The 14918-nt window shown below is 43.3% G+C and overlaps 1 protein-coding gene across 2 annotated transcripts in view; it reads right to left on the bottom strand.

Annotated features, from left to right (window-relative positions):
* Positions 1-14918, bottom strand: part of ROR1 (receptor tyrosine kinase like orphan receptor 1) — a 174869-nt gene that overhangs the window by 43688 nt on the left and 116263 nt on the right. For both annotated transcript variants that reach the window (XM_072867725.1, XM_072867724.1), the window contains exons 2-3: positions 12882-12953; positions 84-371 (exon numbers count right to left, since the gene is read on the bottom strand). In XM_072867725.1, coding sequence (XP_072723826.1) covers positions 84-371; positions 12882-12953 — 360 coding nt within the window. The remainder of the gene's footprint in view (positions 1-83; positions 372-12881; positions 12954-14918) is intronic.

Genomic DNA, 14918 nt, shown 5'->3' on the forward strand with positions numbered 1-14918 from the left:
CCATTTTCAGTAGATAAACACACGTTTCTCCAGAGCTGTGCTTGTAAGTAACAGTTTGAACAGCTTAAAAGGAGAAAACTTACCGAATTTCACGAACAGCACACCAGTTGTAGAAACCGTCTTTCTGCCGTTAGTCGCAACGCACTGGAAGTAGCCAGTATCTGTCGTGTCAAGGTTCCTTATTCGCAGTCGAGACCCATAGCTTGTGGCACGGAAGGAGATCCTCCGGGGTTCTTGGACAACCGGAGCATCATTTTTCAGCCAACGGACCGTTGGAGGAGGATTGCCAGAGACTTTACAGTGCAGCTCTGCAGTCTGGCCAAGGGTGGTAGTTATGTTATTCATAGGTTCATCAAGAGTCAAGAAGTAGTCTGTTAAGTAAAAAGAAAAAAGGGTGAGTAAAGAACTCCAGCTCAGGAAATGTCGTTTTAAAGAAAGCTCATGCTTGTCTTTGAAAGGGAAACAAGGGAAGCGGCTATCAGGTTTAGCAGAAAACAGTAATACTTCTTAATTGATGTTTCAGGGCAGGCAATAGGTCCTACATAGTTTTACATGGTAATAAAAGGAACAAATTTTGGAATTTCCATTGCAACGCTGTATTTCTTGAAAACTTCTCTTCCTTCATACACCCATGGATTCTCTCTACTTTCTCAACATCATCCTGTTTGGCTTCATTCAACACAGAAGGAGGAGGTAACACTGCTTCTCTTTTTTCTTTTATTTTTCCTTTTTGCTAACTAATAAACATGAAAAACATGTATCAGAAATTCGGCTGCTCATTTTGATACCTCTGCCTATGCAGATCTGCCTCTGCTCATGTTAGGACCCACAAAATATAGGAATATATGAAATGAATCACTCAGCAGTGAAGATCTTGGAGCCATTTTTAATTGATCCACAGAGCAGTGTTGTACGTTGTTAATGATTTTGTAAGCACTAACTGCATAGGTGAGGAATAAGGATCCGATCTAGGAGATGGAGACTTTTTTCTCACTCAGTATTTCCCTTGCTAAGAGTACTAAAGTTTATCTTAAATCTGAAATAGGTCTCATGATAGGTGCAAGCAGAAGATCAAGTATTTTTTTGTTAAGATAGAGAATGTTAAATGAAAATTTAGCAAAATTAATCTCTTCTAATCCATTCAGGAGCATTGCCTTCTCCTGTCAAGTGCTATTTCATTTTGCATCGTTCAGGAAGAGGGCTATTTCTAGTTAACTGTATTCAACATTTAATTAAATCCTTTAAAGGCAGAGAGCGAGATGGATTGGGTATGGGGAATGGAATACGCAGGCTTTCATCTCCGTGGCACAGGTTCAAATCTAACAGTGGTCATTAGCGGCCAAACCCCATTATCATCTGCTGGCTGTCTCAGCAGGGCGGCCAAGGAATGAGAAATCCAGAGGCTGCACTCTGCTCCTGCGCTCTCAGAGCCAAGCCAGGAGGTCAGGAAAAGCCTATCAGTAAGTAAACCTGTGCTGTGCTGCTTACGCTCCACCATTCTCAGGTACATCTACTGGCAACTCCAGCAATAAGCCTGTATAAAGTATGAAAAAAATCTCTAGCATGTATAAAAACAGCTTAGCCAACTAACTTGCCTAACTAATCCACTCCCCTAATTATTTATTTTACTCAGGTCTTCACTAGCTACCCCCTTCATTCTGTTTTGAGTATATCAATATCTCTTTCCTTTGTATTTAATCTGTTCAGCATGTCAGCTGTTACCCTGTATTTGCACAGCACCTTATGCAATGCATCCCTGTCTCATTTGGTCCCGAGGAGCTATCAGGATAAGTGTTTAGCACGAAGGAACTGCCCAGACGTATTTTTTTCACCGATCAACTAGCCTTTTAATGTACAGGTATGACACTGTGCAAAAAACCCCTACTTTTACCTACCTTCCCATGGATCTAATGAGTTAGGAAATCTAAGTATGGGGTAACAAGGGCAGAGATCCCAGCCCTCGGTGAAGACAGACAACAGGGTTCGATGTCTCTCGCTGGGGGTGTCAGCCTGGCCTCTTAGCTCTCCAGAATAATTTCTGCATGCTTCATTACAAGACTAGAAATGTTTCTGACTTACAATCTTAATAACCTCACCGGGAAGCACAATCTAAGTCAGCACACGTATTCTTGGGTTCTCTCCACAATCTGGGTTTAATAAAATCACACTAATAGCATGGAACCGGATAACCGCATTTAATTATCCAATGTAACATTTCTATACCACAGTCATTTATATAATTCCTGATAACATTTCAAAGACTGGTTCAGACATCTACAGTATAACACAGAGAACAGAATGGCCTCAGTCCTGTGATGGTCTTGCTGACAAACACCACAGTAAATGTAATATTTTAAAGGTCCTGTGTATACAGGAGAGGTAAATAAAGGAGTAAGGATGTAGGGTAGGTTTCCAAAGGCTGGAGAAGGATTTTAAAGTATCAGTAGCACCAGTAAGTCAGTGAAAAAGTACGTCTGTAATGCAAGAGCTATGGTGCAACTTCTCTATAGGTACAAACAGAAATCGCCTCTCAGCGTCAGGAGCTCCTGACTCTTCTCTAAGTGTCCTCCACCTTCCTCCACGAACTACTACAGAAACACTAAAACAAAGTGTATCTGCTAAATTCAGCTTAGCTTAGTCCTCAAATCCATAAATTTTGCATCCAAATCATAAATCAGATCAAGCAGATCACCTGAGATGAGATTTAAACAGGGCAGGTTTCAAGCAATTGGAAGCTTCATGAGAAGATGTTTCTCACAGATAAAGCAGTTCTGTAATTGAAAATGAGCTGAAGATCTAACTGGGCTTCCAAAAATACTTGGACTGTTACTGAGGCATACCAAATCATGAGCATTCCTTCCCTGGCATGCAAAAAAGCCATCCATTGCTGCCCTTGCCCGACGTGGAGGGGCCAAAGAGAAGCCCAGCTTTATTTTTAATACTAGTATCTAACTCTCACCTACCAAAGCCCATCAAATCTCCAAAGCTACTGCTGCCATCCTCTCCCTTTAATAACAACTATGCAAAGAACATATAAAATAGTTCCTGCCTGCAGCCAGGTTTCTGTCCAGGTCACCTCTCATGAGCCACTCTCTGGTGCCATCAGCATCAACATCTCCTCCTTCTGGGACCAAAGGCCAAGAAAAATGGGTGTAAATCCTCCTTTTGTGCTTTCAGCAGGAGGCGAACAGGGCTGATGATACGGGGTGGACCCGCTGCTTGCACACACAATGAAGACATCGTGTCTCATGGCTATGGTCTTAGAGCACACCACGGTTTACCATATTTCATTTGACAGTCTCCCTGCCATCAAGGAGGTCCCCAGAGGCCCAGAGTTGACTCCCTCTGACCTAAAGAATAATTTCTTAGAAACACGATGGTTCTTATGTACAAAGTAATTACTGCGCTTCTGAGAATTAACCAGTCTAGTGGCACTGGCCATTGGAAAGTCTGAGTTTTAATCCTGGCTCGGAGTAGTCTTGGGTGAATCATTTCAGTTGTGATTTTTAGAAGAGCCAAAGGGAAGTAGACACCCAAAGCCAATCAAAGCTCACATGGGATTTGTGCAACTAAGTCCTTTTAAAAACAGCCTTAAACCTTTTGGCTCAATCTCTCCGGCTATAAAGCGAGGATAATAATCCCTCTTGCATCATGGGGAGGCTGTTATGTACATTAATGAGATAATGCTCGTAAAGCACTTTGAAGGTGAAAAGTGCTATGCTGGGATAAGCACTGTTATTACATTTTAAGTTAAATCTCAGGGTTTCAAGAACATAACAAAAGCCGGTCCATATTTTAGAGTAGCACTCTATAAAAAAATTTTGGAAACATTTTAATTTACAGACGTATGGGAGAATAGCCTGACAAAGTTCTAAATAAAATTTAGCCCACCTATAATTTAATAATAGTCAAACTGATTTTTTTTTAATTTGTAAAAACAATTTACTGCTGGGCCTAGACCCTGAATGCCAAGTTTCAGCCCACAGAGATTTTTTTTTTAATGGCTGAGTTATAAACCCTTGAAAAATGCTGACAGCCCCTTTACTATAGCAGCACTAGCGGGTGCCCTATAATGAACTTTTAAATGACTTGAGATAATATCTGGAAAGCCAAGCCTGAAATATATTTCTGGTTTTGAGCCGTTGCCAATGCAAACACAACACATCATAAGTCATCTTCATGATTCTAAGCGCATAAATTGGAGACACTGCATATAAAATCCAAATATTAGGTATCCTTCATGGCCAAACTTTTTGCTGGTTTGATGTTACAGAACAGCAACAGCTGTGCAAGGACGAAATGTAGTGTGTTGCGTGTCTCGAAAGAAGAAAAGTGTGTGTATTTCCACAGCTCTGTCTTGACATTGTTAAATAGGAGCCTGCCCGGTCGTAATAAATCCTGAAGTATTCTACTACTTTTAAGTGGAACCCAGGTGGCTTTCAAAATAAAAGCTCGTCCTCTCTGGCCAAGGAATGTTAATCTCCTCTGTGACCACATGGTTACTCTATCTTAAATTACCAAAGACACATCTTAGAGCAGTAACACCCTCTTTGCTTGGAGGAGGATTTTGCTGGCCACAGTGAGACCTTTTTTCCCCAAGTACGGTGTGTGCTATATGTTTCTGATTTCACTAGGTGTTTAAAGCACGATGGGGATGCAGGATTAGACCCTGAAATGTTCATTTTATGAGAAGAATTGTTGTTTCATCTATCCTTTTCTTTATGCCCTTCTGAGCTTTCAGAATATTCACAGAAAAGCTAAAATTAAAGTCTCCATTCAAGGCATCGCAAGCCTGAAAACAGCTTTAATCCAGGTGCAACAGAGAGGCCAGTGTACCAAGTTACTTTCCATTACAGACGTGTGAACACAACTCTCAAGAAAGGAACATCTCCAGACCTCTTCTCAAGCAAACCTACAGCTGTGGGGACACCGTTTCCAGCTGCTGGACTGGAGAATAAGTTTAATTCTGGATTTGAAACTTCAAATCTGCATTGCAGCGTGTAAAGCAACCACCTGACCCGGTTAGAGTAAGGCAGTTGGGACAGCAGTCTTACAGACTGCTTATTGCCTTTATCTGTTTGCACCAAAAGGATTAGCAGCTCACCGGTTCTTTGCCATAGCATACATTGGCAGGAAGAAATGCAAAAAGTGTCTCAGTCAGTGACTGCAAGACAGATATGTTTAGTGATTGGTAACTTTAAGAGTTGATGACCTTTGTCTAAAGGGAAAGTGCCTCTTAGGCACAACAGAGGGTCTGACACAGTCTGTCTGATTTAATATACTAGTTTGGAAAGGAGCATTTACATTCATTCAGAGCTTTGGATTACCCACGTTAGTCCAGTCTGATGCTACAGGTGGACGCGCCCTGTACTCACATGTATTGGCACCACCATTGAGCTCAGACCTTTGGAAATTTTCTACGTGGAATTGCTCTCTTTGGAGAAAGTCAACAACGCGGAGCCTACCCAGCCTGAAGATGCTGGAGGGGCTTGCTGGTTGTTCTGTATGTTCAATCGACTTGAGTTTTAAGCTAAGGAAGGAAACAGCAGGATTTCTGACTGAAGTGTGGCCATAGACAGAGCATATACTTCTCAGTTGGAAAAAGGATTAACCACTGATTGCTTGATCTGCCCATAACTCACAAAGGAAGGCAACTCCGGCATGTCTGATCTGTGGGTCTGATCAACAGACCTCTGTTATTAAAAGGGGCAAAAGGAAGAGTCCCGGCTGGAATTTCACTTATTTTAAATGAATAAAAGTAGAGGAATGACTGGGAGGGAAGGGATACCACACTCAACCCATGATTTGGCAACCCATATGAAGAACATCAGAGTTAAAGAAGTCCAGACAGTCATGCGGAAATACTCAACGTCAACTGTCTTGGGACAAAAGGAAATACCCTACTGCCTGTGCTTGGCCAGCTTATTTTCAAACGAGTTTCCTCAGTGATGTGTACTGCAAGGCTCAATTCGGGATACACGCTGCAGCTGTGTGTTGGGCTGTCTCTTCCCAGACGCTATCTAGAGGGTTTAGTGCCACCTGAGGATAATTTACTGAACTGAAACAGGCTGACCACTGCCCAAGGCTTTATGGCTTTTCAGATGTCCACATGTGACATTAACTGTATTTGGGATTTTCAGAATTAATTGCTACTTTCTGATAATTAGCAGCTTAGAGGTTGCCCCAGGCCATAGGGGAGGGAGAGCTTGTGGAGGGAAACTGGGGCGCAGATGCCCACAGACTTCCAAAAAATTTTCTGGGGCTGAGCACCTGAATCCCATTGCTTTTGGATAGGAACTGGACAACTCAGGGCCCTTCATGCCAATGTGAATTCTTAATAAGCATTTGAGAGTTCACATCTGCCTCTCCTTTTATGAGTCAACTTTCAGGTTGAAGGACAGATGTCTTGGTGATAGCTTTGACGCTATAATCTGGCAAGGGGAAATGAAGCTTTTCTTTACCCAGGAACCAGTTTTATGGCACAAGTAGGAAGCCTCTAAACTTTATCACAAAAAAGTTATTTGGAATGGGTAAACAAATGTCCACATCCAGCTATAAACCCAACTACTGAAAACCATCAAGGGATTTTGTTGTCACTTTAGAAGCTGCTCTGCAGTAAAGAGCCACGTACAAAAACTCAAAGTATTAAAGGAAGGGTGTATAGAAAGGTATGTGCCTTAAGATTAATGCTGTAGAGTCAAAGAAAAGCTGTTATTTTTGACATTTTGACATAGCATCACTTTAGGATCTGGTTCTTATTAGCCCTTTCTGTGCCTTTTAAAGGTCTATTTTTTTTTAAACCAAAAATGTCAGGAAATTTGGAACAGAAACTTACAATAAAACACGTCCCTTGACCCGCTGATCTATCAATCTTTCAAATAAACAAAGATAGCTGGATGAGCCAGGAAAAGGTTATTATATATAGTTACCTTATGTAGAATGGTCAGATATTCACTGCACACACTGAGGTTGTATAAAAAATCCAATGTAAGTGAAGCATTTTGTGAAAGATTTTTACCATGAATGCCCAACGTTACTCAGAGTGGTTTCTTTTTCAGGTTGTGTTCTGTGACCTTCAAATTTCACACCCTGTATTATTTATAAATGAGACATTCAAGAAACACAAATTCTCAAATAAAAACGTACACTCCGTCAGTGGAAAAGCAAACAAAAGGAGCTAATGTACTGTGGCTAGAAAAATTTTCAAACAAAGTAGCAGTAATTTACTGCCTCGCTACTAACGGGACCCCACAAATAGAATCAGAATCCTGAGCCCCATCAGGAGAGCTTGATTTACCGAATATCCCCCAGATAATAAAGGAAAATAAAAAGGTAAATTGTGCATGAATGTGAAAGCTGTAATTCTTCCCCTTTCACCACGCGTATCAAATTCACATCCAGTGATTTCAAAAGAAAATCTGGAAATCTCTAAAGAACTGGGGCCAAAGTCAGGAGGCCTCGATCCACCTGGTTTTCTCCGCATTTGGTTTTGTTTATGTTTTTTAAGATGTAGTTTGCCTAAGAGTCAAATCCTCCCTGGGACATCAGAAAGATTTTCCCTATAAGAACTCATAGCCAGGTCATTTCCCTGCCTGGAAAGACTTGCCAAGGTGACAGCTTTAGCCTGGATTCGTCAGTAAGGATGGCAAGGCTTGCTTCTCCCCTCGGGAAGCCCCCAGACCCAAAGGGTCTATCAGCAGTGTGGCTGTACCCACCGGGATGTCCTGCAGCCTCTTCTGCGCTCTGTGGCCTCCTCTTGCGCTGTAGCTGTCGTCCGGCCCAGCCTGCCAGGGGATGTTCTGCCCGCACAAGGATCTCCAAGAAGTTAATGACACGCAGTCCCACGCACAGGGCAGTGGAGCAAATACTGCAGCTCTCCCATCCGCTGTTTTGGCCTTCCACAGTTATCTTCTGCTCTGGATCCCCTGACCATCCAAGGAGAGGGATGCTCGCTATAGGTGATCCTTGTATCGATATGCCTTTGAATACTTAAGGATAAATCCCAGCTTAACCTTAAACCACTGAGTGATTTGGGGTGCATTTTGTAAAATCCTGACTCTTGCTGCCAAGCTCCCCGGGAAATGTTTGCTTTCCGTATAACACCTGGAGCACCACGAGACTGCTAAGTGCTGCCGAAGCTGTGTCCGCAAGGTCTATGCCACACAGAGAGGCTGTGAGCGGTGGGGAGCTCAAAGCCCCGGCCTGGGGTCGTGGACGTCTGGAAATGAAAACGGTTCCCAAGCCCTGAATCATTCTAACGTTTTATACTTGCTTGCCGAAGCAGATAGGCCATGAAAGGGAAAGGAAAATAGGCAGTATCTGCAAAAACTCACACTAATAGGTTTTCTTTGGAAACTGAAGGACCAAGTGAAGAGCTCCTGGGAGGAGGAGGTACCAGCAATGAGGTAACATGCTGCACCCCAGCACCGGTGTCCTCAGCTCTGGCTCAGCCACAGCCAGGACACATCCTTGTGCATGGTCAAGGAGCTGCCATGATGAAACGAGCTCCTGAGGAGGCTGCAGGTGGGCATGGGGGGACCGCGAGGACCTGATGGGGGAAGCTGCAGTGACGGCATCGTTCTCTTATCAGTCTTGTAGAGCGAACATCCACTGAAGTTGAATCCCACTCACAGTTAAAAGAAAATAACATTTCAAAGCTGACCGTTTCTTGGCAAAGACTCCAATATTATTTTTGCCTAAGGATGGAGAGTTCCCAAACAATTCCTCTGCCGTACCAGATGTAAATGGGCTCTCATTCAAATTCAGGCCCATCTATTTCTTTGTAAAGAAACTGACATCTGATGGAAGGAAAAGCCTACCCTTCCACAATTGTTTTTGTGGAAGAGAAGCAGCTGAATGAAGGGCTCTTCACCTTTTTAAATAAGGATCAGGGAAAAGAAGAACTCACGGTAAATCGGAAGCTTTCTCAAACAAAGAGCTGGAGCAGGAGCTTGTCCCGTGGTGTAAGGGGAGAGAGGGGAGGCAATGCACAGGCAAGGAGAAATGAGAAACCAGAGTGCCCTAAACAACAGGAAGAAAGGAAGATTAAAAAATGCTCGGGGCCACCTGCCTTGCTCCCTCACTGCTGGCACACCCCAAAAGAGTTGCAGTAAAGAACGGAGCATGGACCCTAAAAGCCGGCACCAGGGCAGCGTCCTCGTGAACTGCACTTACTCACAGTTTCATCTAGCCTTTTTGTTTTGCCTCAGGTATCACCTGTTGCCGCAGCCGATGTCAAGCAATTTCCGGATAAGGAAATTGCTTTAAGCCACCAAGAGCGAATGGCCGAGCCACGGCGAGTGTCAGGAGTGGTTACGAAGCCTGGTGCAACGGGGCCACGCAGGAGCGCGCACCAAGGGGGACTTCTCCGAGCCTCTCGAAGCGATGAGCTACAGTCCCCGCTGGACGTCTCCCGCCTGCCGGGCTGCTGCAGGCTGCCCCAGCCCGAGGGAGAGCTCAGCTAGCAACCTGGGGGTGAAAGGCTTCGCATGCTGCCACAGACCCCTGAGATGGGCCTTTTCCTACCACCAGAGACCCACTTACTTCTCCTTCTATAATTAAATATTTATTGGATCACATTTTCCTTTCTCTTTTTCCCTCGTGGCATTCCCTCTGCACACCATGATTTACCAGTCGGAAAAGAGAGAGAAATGCTCATAGCTAAATTTCTCCTATTTTTAAAGTGATTATTTTTTATTTTTTATGCACAGTTTGTTTGTTTTTTTAAGGTTTTGGTGAGAAACCACCTCCTCCCTCCCGTCAATCGTTGCTTTCAACAGCTCTTCACGGGTGGCTGCGTCTCTTTTAAATTCATTTCCTGTTAAAAAGAATAAACAGGCAACTGTTTAATGCTGTCGATTTAGCTTATTTAATAGAAATTGAAACCTGAATAGGGCTCAGTTGTAAGATAATCACTGCAGAACTCACCGAGCTAGGGAAAGCAGCATATTAAGCAATTATTTCAAAGGCAGAATATTGTTTAGCAAGACTATGAGCTGTTCCTCCTTCCCAAACACAGGAGACATATTTGAGGAAGAGATGCTCATTTCCAAAAGGCAGCAGGTAGAGTTAGAGCCACTTAAAGCAGAGAGCCATTTAATTGGGAAATTTGGCTGGAAACCACTTTCATGTGGTGAACTTAATAGGCTTTAAAATGAGTTTTACTGTGTGACCTCATGGCTGACTGCAGCAAAGACAAGTGGATGTTGATTTCTTGAGATGCTTGTTTGCAAAAGAAATGGAAACTAAGTGCACGCCTAATTTTCTCCTCTGAGGTTTCAACTCACCAAGTCAGCATGCGCTGCAGTATATTTGGCTTTAGACAAGCGAGAGTTTCAAAGACCTTTAGTCGAACCAGTAGCTCCCACATTAAAGTCCCTGCTTCTCTCTTAGACAAGACAAAACGTGTGTGCCTTACTTTGCTTGTAGGCACACTGGGAGAATCCGCCCCTCTGACTAAGCTTTTTGGGCAGCAAATGCATTTTAATCACATATGTAAATCCGTGTTTAGGTGTGTAAGCTTACAGCAGTCTAAATGGTAATCAGAGCGAGGAAGGGGCCCGGTAATCCCCCAGGAATGCAGGATTCAGCCCAACGAGTGGTAATTGCCGCATTCCAGGTGGATTAGAAGCATGAAACTTCATTTTACCTGTTTCTGACAATATAGCTCAGGAACAGGTGCCATGGAAGTAACGCGGAAAATGGTTTAATTACTAACGTAGAAGCCAGGTTCAGCCCTAGCACAGAAAGTGTAAGCTTTGCTTTGAGCAAGAAGATGACTCAACGTTCAGGACGGTGGCAGTCGCCCCAAGTTTTACCTCTGCTAGCTCTGGAGCTGCTGCTTTCCAACAGAGCCGGCACACCGAGGGTGGGACACCTGAACCCTGGTTGATACAATGCAGCGTGGAGAGTATTTTGAAGAAAGCAGACACCCAAGGAGGCAGGCGGTCCGTGCTGCCACCAGGCACCTCTCTCTGTTTCCTAGCTATGTCAATCAAACCAAGGCTTTGGAGAATGCCCACCTGGGGCACATGCTACTGAAAATAAGGAGCATTTGAAGTAGCAGCTGATAGCAAGCCTAACCAAAATATGGTTAAAATATGATTTATATAGCCAAAATATAGCCAAAATATGATTAAAAATCACCCTGGTCATAAGAAACCAGACTACACAAAACCTCCCATTAGGAGTAACAACAAAGAAGCTACTGGGGGATATTTTTCAGCACAGATCAGATACAATTTACTGTAAAATGACATTATTTACAATATCTCTTCTGTACCTTACCCTCTATCTAGGTTTTGGTTGGAGGCACACAGCTTTCCCTGCAATATATAGCAATCTATGGGTGCTTTACCAATTGAACCCTTGGGCTCACAGTGGAGAACAAAGAATATATCATTGATGATCATTTGCAAAAAATATTTCCACCACTTCAACGAAGCATGATGCTGTCTTCTCCTGTGATCATGGGCTGGGTTCCTAGAGAAAAATCTACCCTGTAGGTTAGTAAAGGTTGCCTGCCAAGGATATGCTAAGAGGGCTGAATTAAGACTGTCCGATTGCCTTCTCTCTGGCATTTCCTAACTTTTGAGTGTTTTGTGTTAAGGCTTTGTGGCCTTAACTTGCTTATTCTAGGTCACTTATTTATTTCTTACTTTTTGAAAAACCAAACAAAGCTGCCACACAAGTAAAGAAGCACGCAGGCATCCTGTTTGGGGGAACCACCGCCCTCACTTCTGCGCAGCTTTGGGACATCCCCGGTGCGCAGCCCAGACCTATGGACCTGCCATAGGCACCTGGATGAATCACTGCAGTGGGATAAGACATCCACTCTGTCAACGCCTTCTTTCAGCAATTTGCTGTGAATTGGGAATCCTCTGCTTAATGACAACATGCTTTTCTCCCTTTCCCACCAGCAAGCACAAGCCCTTTGACTTTCATCTTCTCCAGTGTGTCCTGGATCACCAGAAAGTCCTGCTCCTTCCCTGGTGGGAAGGCAGCCATGAAAGAGTCAACCTTGCCTTAAAGTACTCAGAACTACATATTCTCTTCATACTTAAGCACAGAAAACTTATTTATGTATAAACAGAAAACATTATGAACACATGTTCATAAAAAACATTAACAAAATACAGAGAAAAACATTTGGAAAAACCATCTGTGGCAGAACTCCACTATGGGAAATTTCAGTCTAAATAGTTAAGGGTTGGCAAAGCTATAAGCAAATGAAAAGAGTGGTTGACAAATTGCACAGTTAGTGTGGCTAACAGCATCCTCCACTGCAAGCGTTACCTTAGAAGGATTTCAAAGACCAGACTGACTCAGGAGCTGCAGGCCACTGCCTTGCAATAAGGGCTAGAGGAAGCTAAGGAATTTGTCTTAAATAATTGGTGGTACCTATTTACAAAATGAAGGGGAATGAGAAATACATCCCTTTTTTCACAATATACACCCTTCGGAGAGCTCCAAATCACACATAATTACCACCTGCAAATGTATTTTCCCCATCTATTAATTTAAAGCCTCAAAATTTCATAATAAAGCACTTTGAGGCAAACTGACTGCCTGATGCTTGTTAATTTTGAGCTCAAATCCTAAGATCCACTAGACAAAATGTCAAGCAGTTCATAAACCAACAGAACTCACATCTTGAAATATTTTTTACCACGTGGAACATTTTACTAGTACAAGAAACGAACACAGCATTCTCCAGAAATCACAGAACCACAAGTAATTAAATGTTAAACGATCACAAGGCAAACAAAGTTTATCTTAAATGCCCCCTCACCCCTTTGCTTGCTGATTTGGCCAAGTCAAGAAGAAGAATTGAGATTTTTAAATCTGGTTTCACATCTTTCTAATTTTTTATGTCCACTTACCTTTATCTAATTCACTTGAGATGTTCCATGATGATGTAGGCATGAAATCAGCAACAACTGATGAATTTGCTCCTGGAAGGGAAAAATAGAAAAAAAAAAAGGATGCTGTTAATATATCGATTCTGTATCATCAGGAGAGTAAGAGGCATTTATAAAGTCGCTGTCACAGTAATAAAATTATTTGAAGAACAGCAGCTATTAAAATCCACTCGATGCTCTGTGTTGGCAGGCTGAGACATATGGGTAGCAGAACCAGCGAAGTGGAAAAAGGCACAGGGCCAGCGCTGGAGTTTGTTTTGCAATGCTGTCACTGTGAGGCCTTGTGTTAATTAAGCAACCAATCTTTGAGATGTATTTGGCCCACCTTAAAATCTCTCCATGAGTTTTATAGAGGTAGAATGACTCCGCAGCGCTACGGCTAAGAAAAACACAAATGCTATGAGGTTGCTGAACATGTTATCTATTAACATTTACAAGCGATTTTAATCCTGCAAACCCATGCGCACAAGGAGAGACACAGTTTATGCGCTGAAGTTAACAGGGCTACTTGTATGAAAAATCCTCCCACGACTCATGTAAACGCAGGCTGGAAAGACTGATCTGATCATCATCAGCATTTTCTCATTGCTAGGATACTTTTGCCTTTTCAAGAAAAAGTTGAATGGTGACCTTAGTCTTCATTTATATTTTTACCTTTTTTTTAACGTGCAAACAGTAAGTTGTACAGAGGACGGTACTGAGGGATCTGCCAGAAGAGGTCCAGCCTCAGCTCTAGGTCATGGTAAAACACCTCCCCATATCTGAACGTCGATGATTTCATCAAACACCCATATGAGGACTCTGATGTGTAACTGCTGCCGTAGCACTTGCCACATCCCAACAGGCTGCGGTGGCCAGGTGCAGTGGCCATGAGGAGATGTTTGCTGGGCTCCCCGAGGGTCTTTGCAAAACCACGTGTAGCAGTGTAAGCCCATCATCACACGGTGGGGGGAGAATTACTGTTCCCTTGTAACAGGCGACCCACACGCGCCTTAAGAGGCTCTTCAGGCATCTGGGAAGGATCATCATGCTTTTGGAGCATGATCTCTCAGAGTCAACCTCCAGGGATGAATACATGTATGTATGAGCTTTAGTGAGTGATGGTGGGAAGGGCGGGAAGAAGGGGTGCGCACACACATTACACGGCACAGAAACGCAGTGCACCTTCTAATTCCCTGTGTCCACCCAGCCCCAGGAAACCTGACCTCGAAAAGGAGGAGAGCGATGCTGGACAGAAGTGCTACGGCACCAAAAGTGTGACTGAACTTGAAATAAAAACAAGCAGTGCTCAGTGTGTCAGCGCCCGATCTGAGAGAGATGCTAAAAAGACTCACTACAAATTAACACCCTGTGGCCAGATCCTGCACCCTGGCTGGACCCCCAGCGCCGGGTGATTTCACTCGGTCCCACAGGTGCAGAGCGAGGGCAGAGTCGGGATGCTGAGTGTCAGCAGGATCCCAGATGAGAACAGGAATATTTTGAAGTGTATTATTTTTATTTTGACACCATCCCTTTAGCTTGTTCCCGGACATCTTTTAACTACAAAGCAATTTCACTCATAAACCTGTGGCAGTGCAAGGATATCCAAAGATGTTCTGCATTTATTTGACCAGTTAGCAACTATTCTATTTCATTAAAAAATCATGAGAAAATTGTAAACACAAAGTCATACAAATGCATGAAGCTGTTAAGTTCAGATACAGCCACTACACTTTTTATAAATATCGTCCTTCTTAAAAGCCCACCTGGTAGCACTGCTTATTTAAGACTCTGATAAGTATTTCCAATGTAAACACCGAATTTGAAGGCATTATAACTCACCTACGAACACGGCCCCTGGCCTGCGCAGATACGCAGGGCAGAAACCCACTGACAGGGACAGATCCTGAGCCCATGTAAAATGGCATCGCTCTGAAGTCAGCAGACACTGACACCTGTTTACGCAAGCTGAGATTTTGGCCCACTGTGTCCATCCCTCCTCGTTCTTTACTTTTTAAC

Source organism: Ciconia boyciana, chromosome 7 (assembly GCF_034638445.1).
Source record: "Ciconia boyciana chromosome 7, ASM3463844v1, whole genome shotgun sequence".
NCBI lineage: Eukaryota > Metazoa > Chordata > Aves > Ciconiiformes > Ciconiidae > Ciconia > Ciconia boyciana.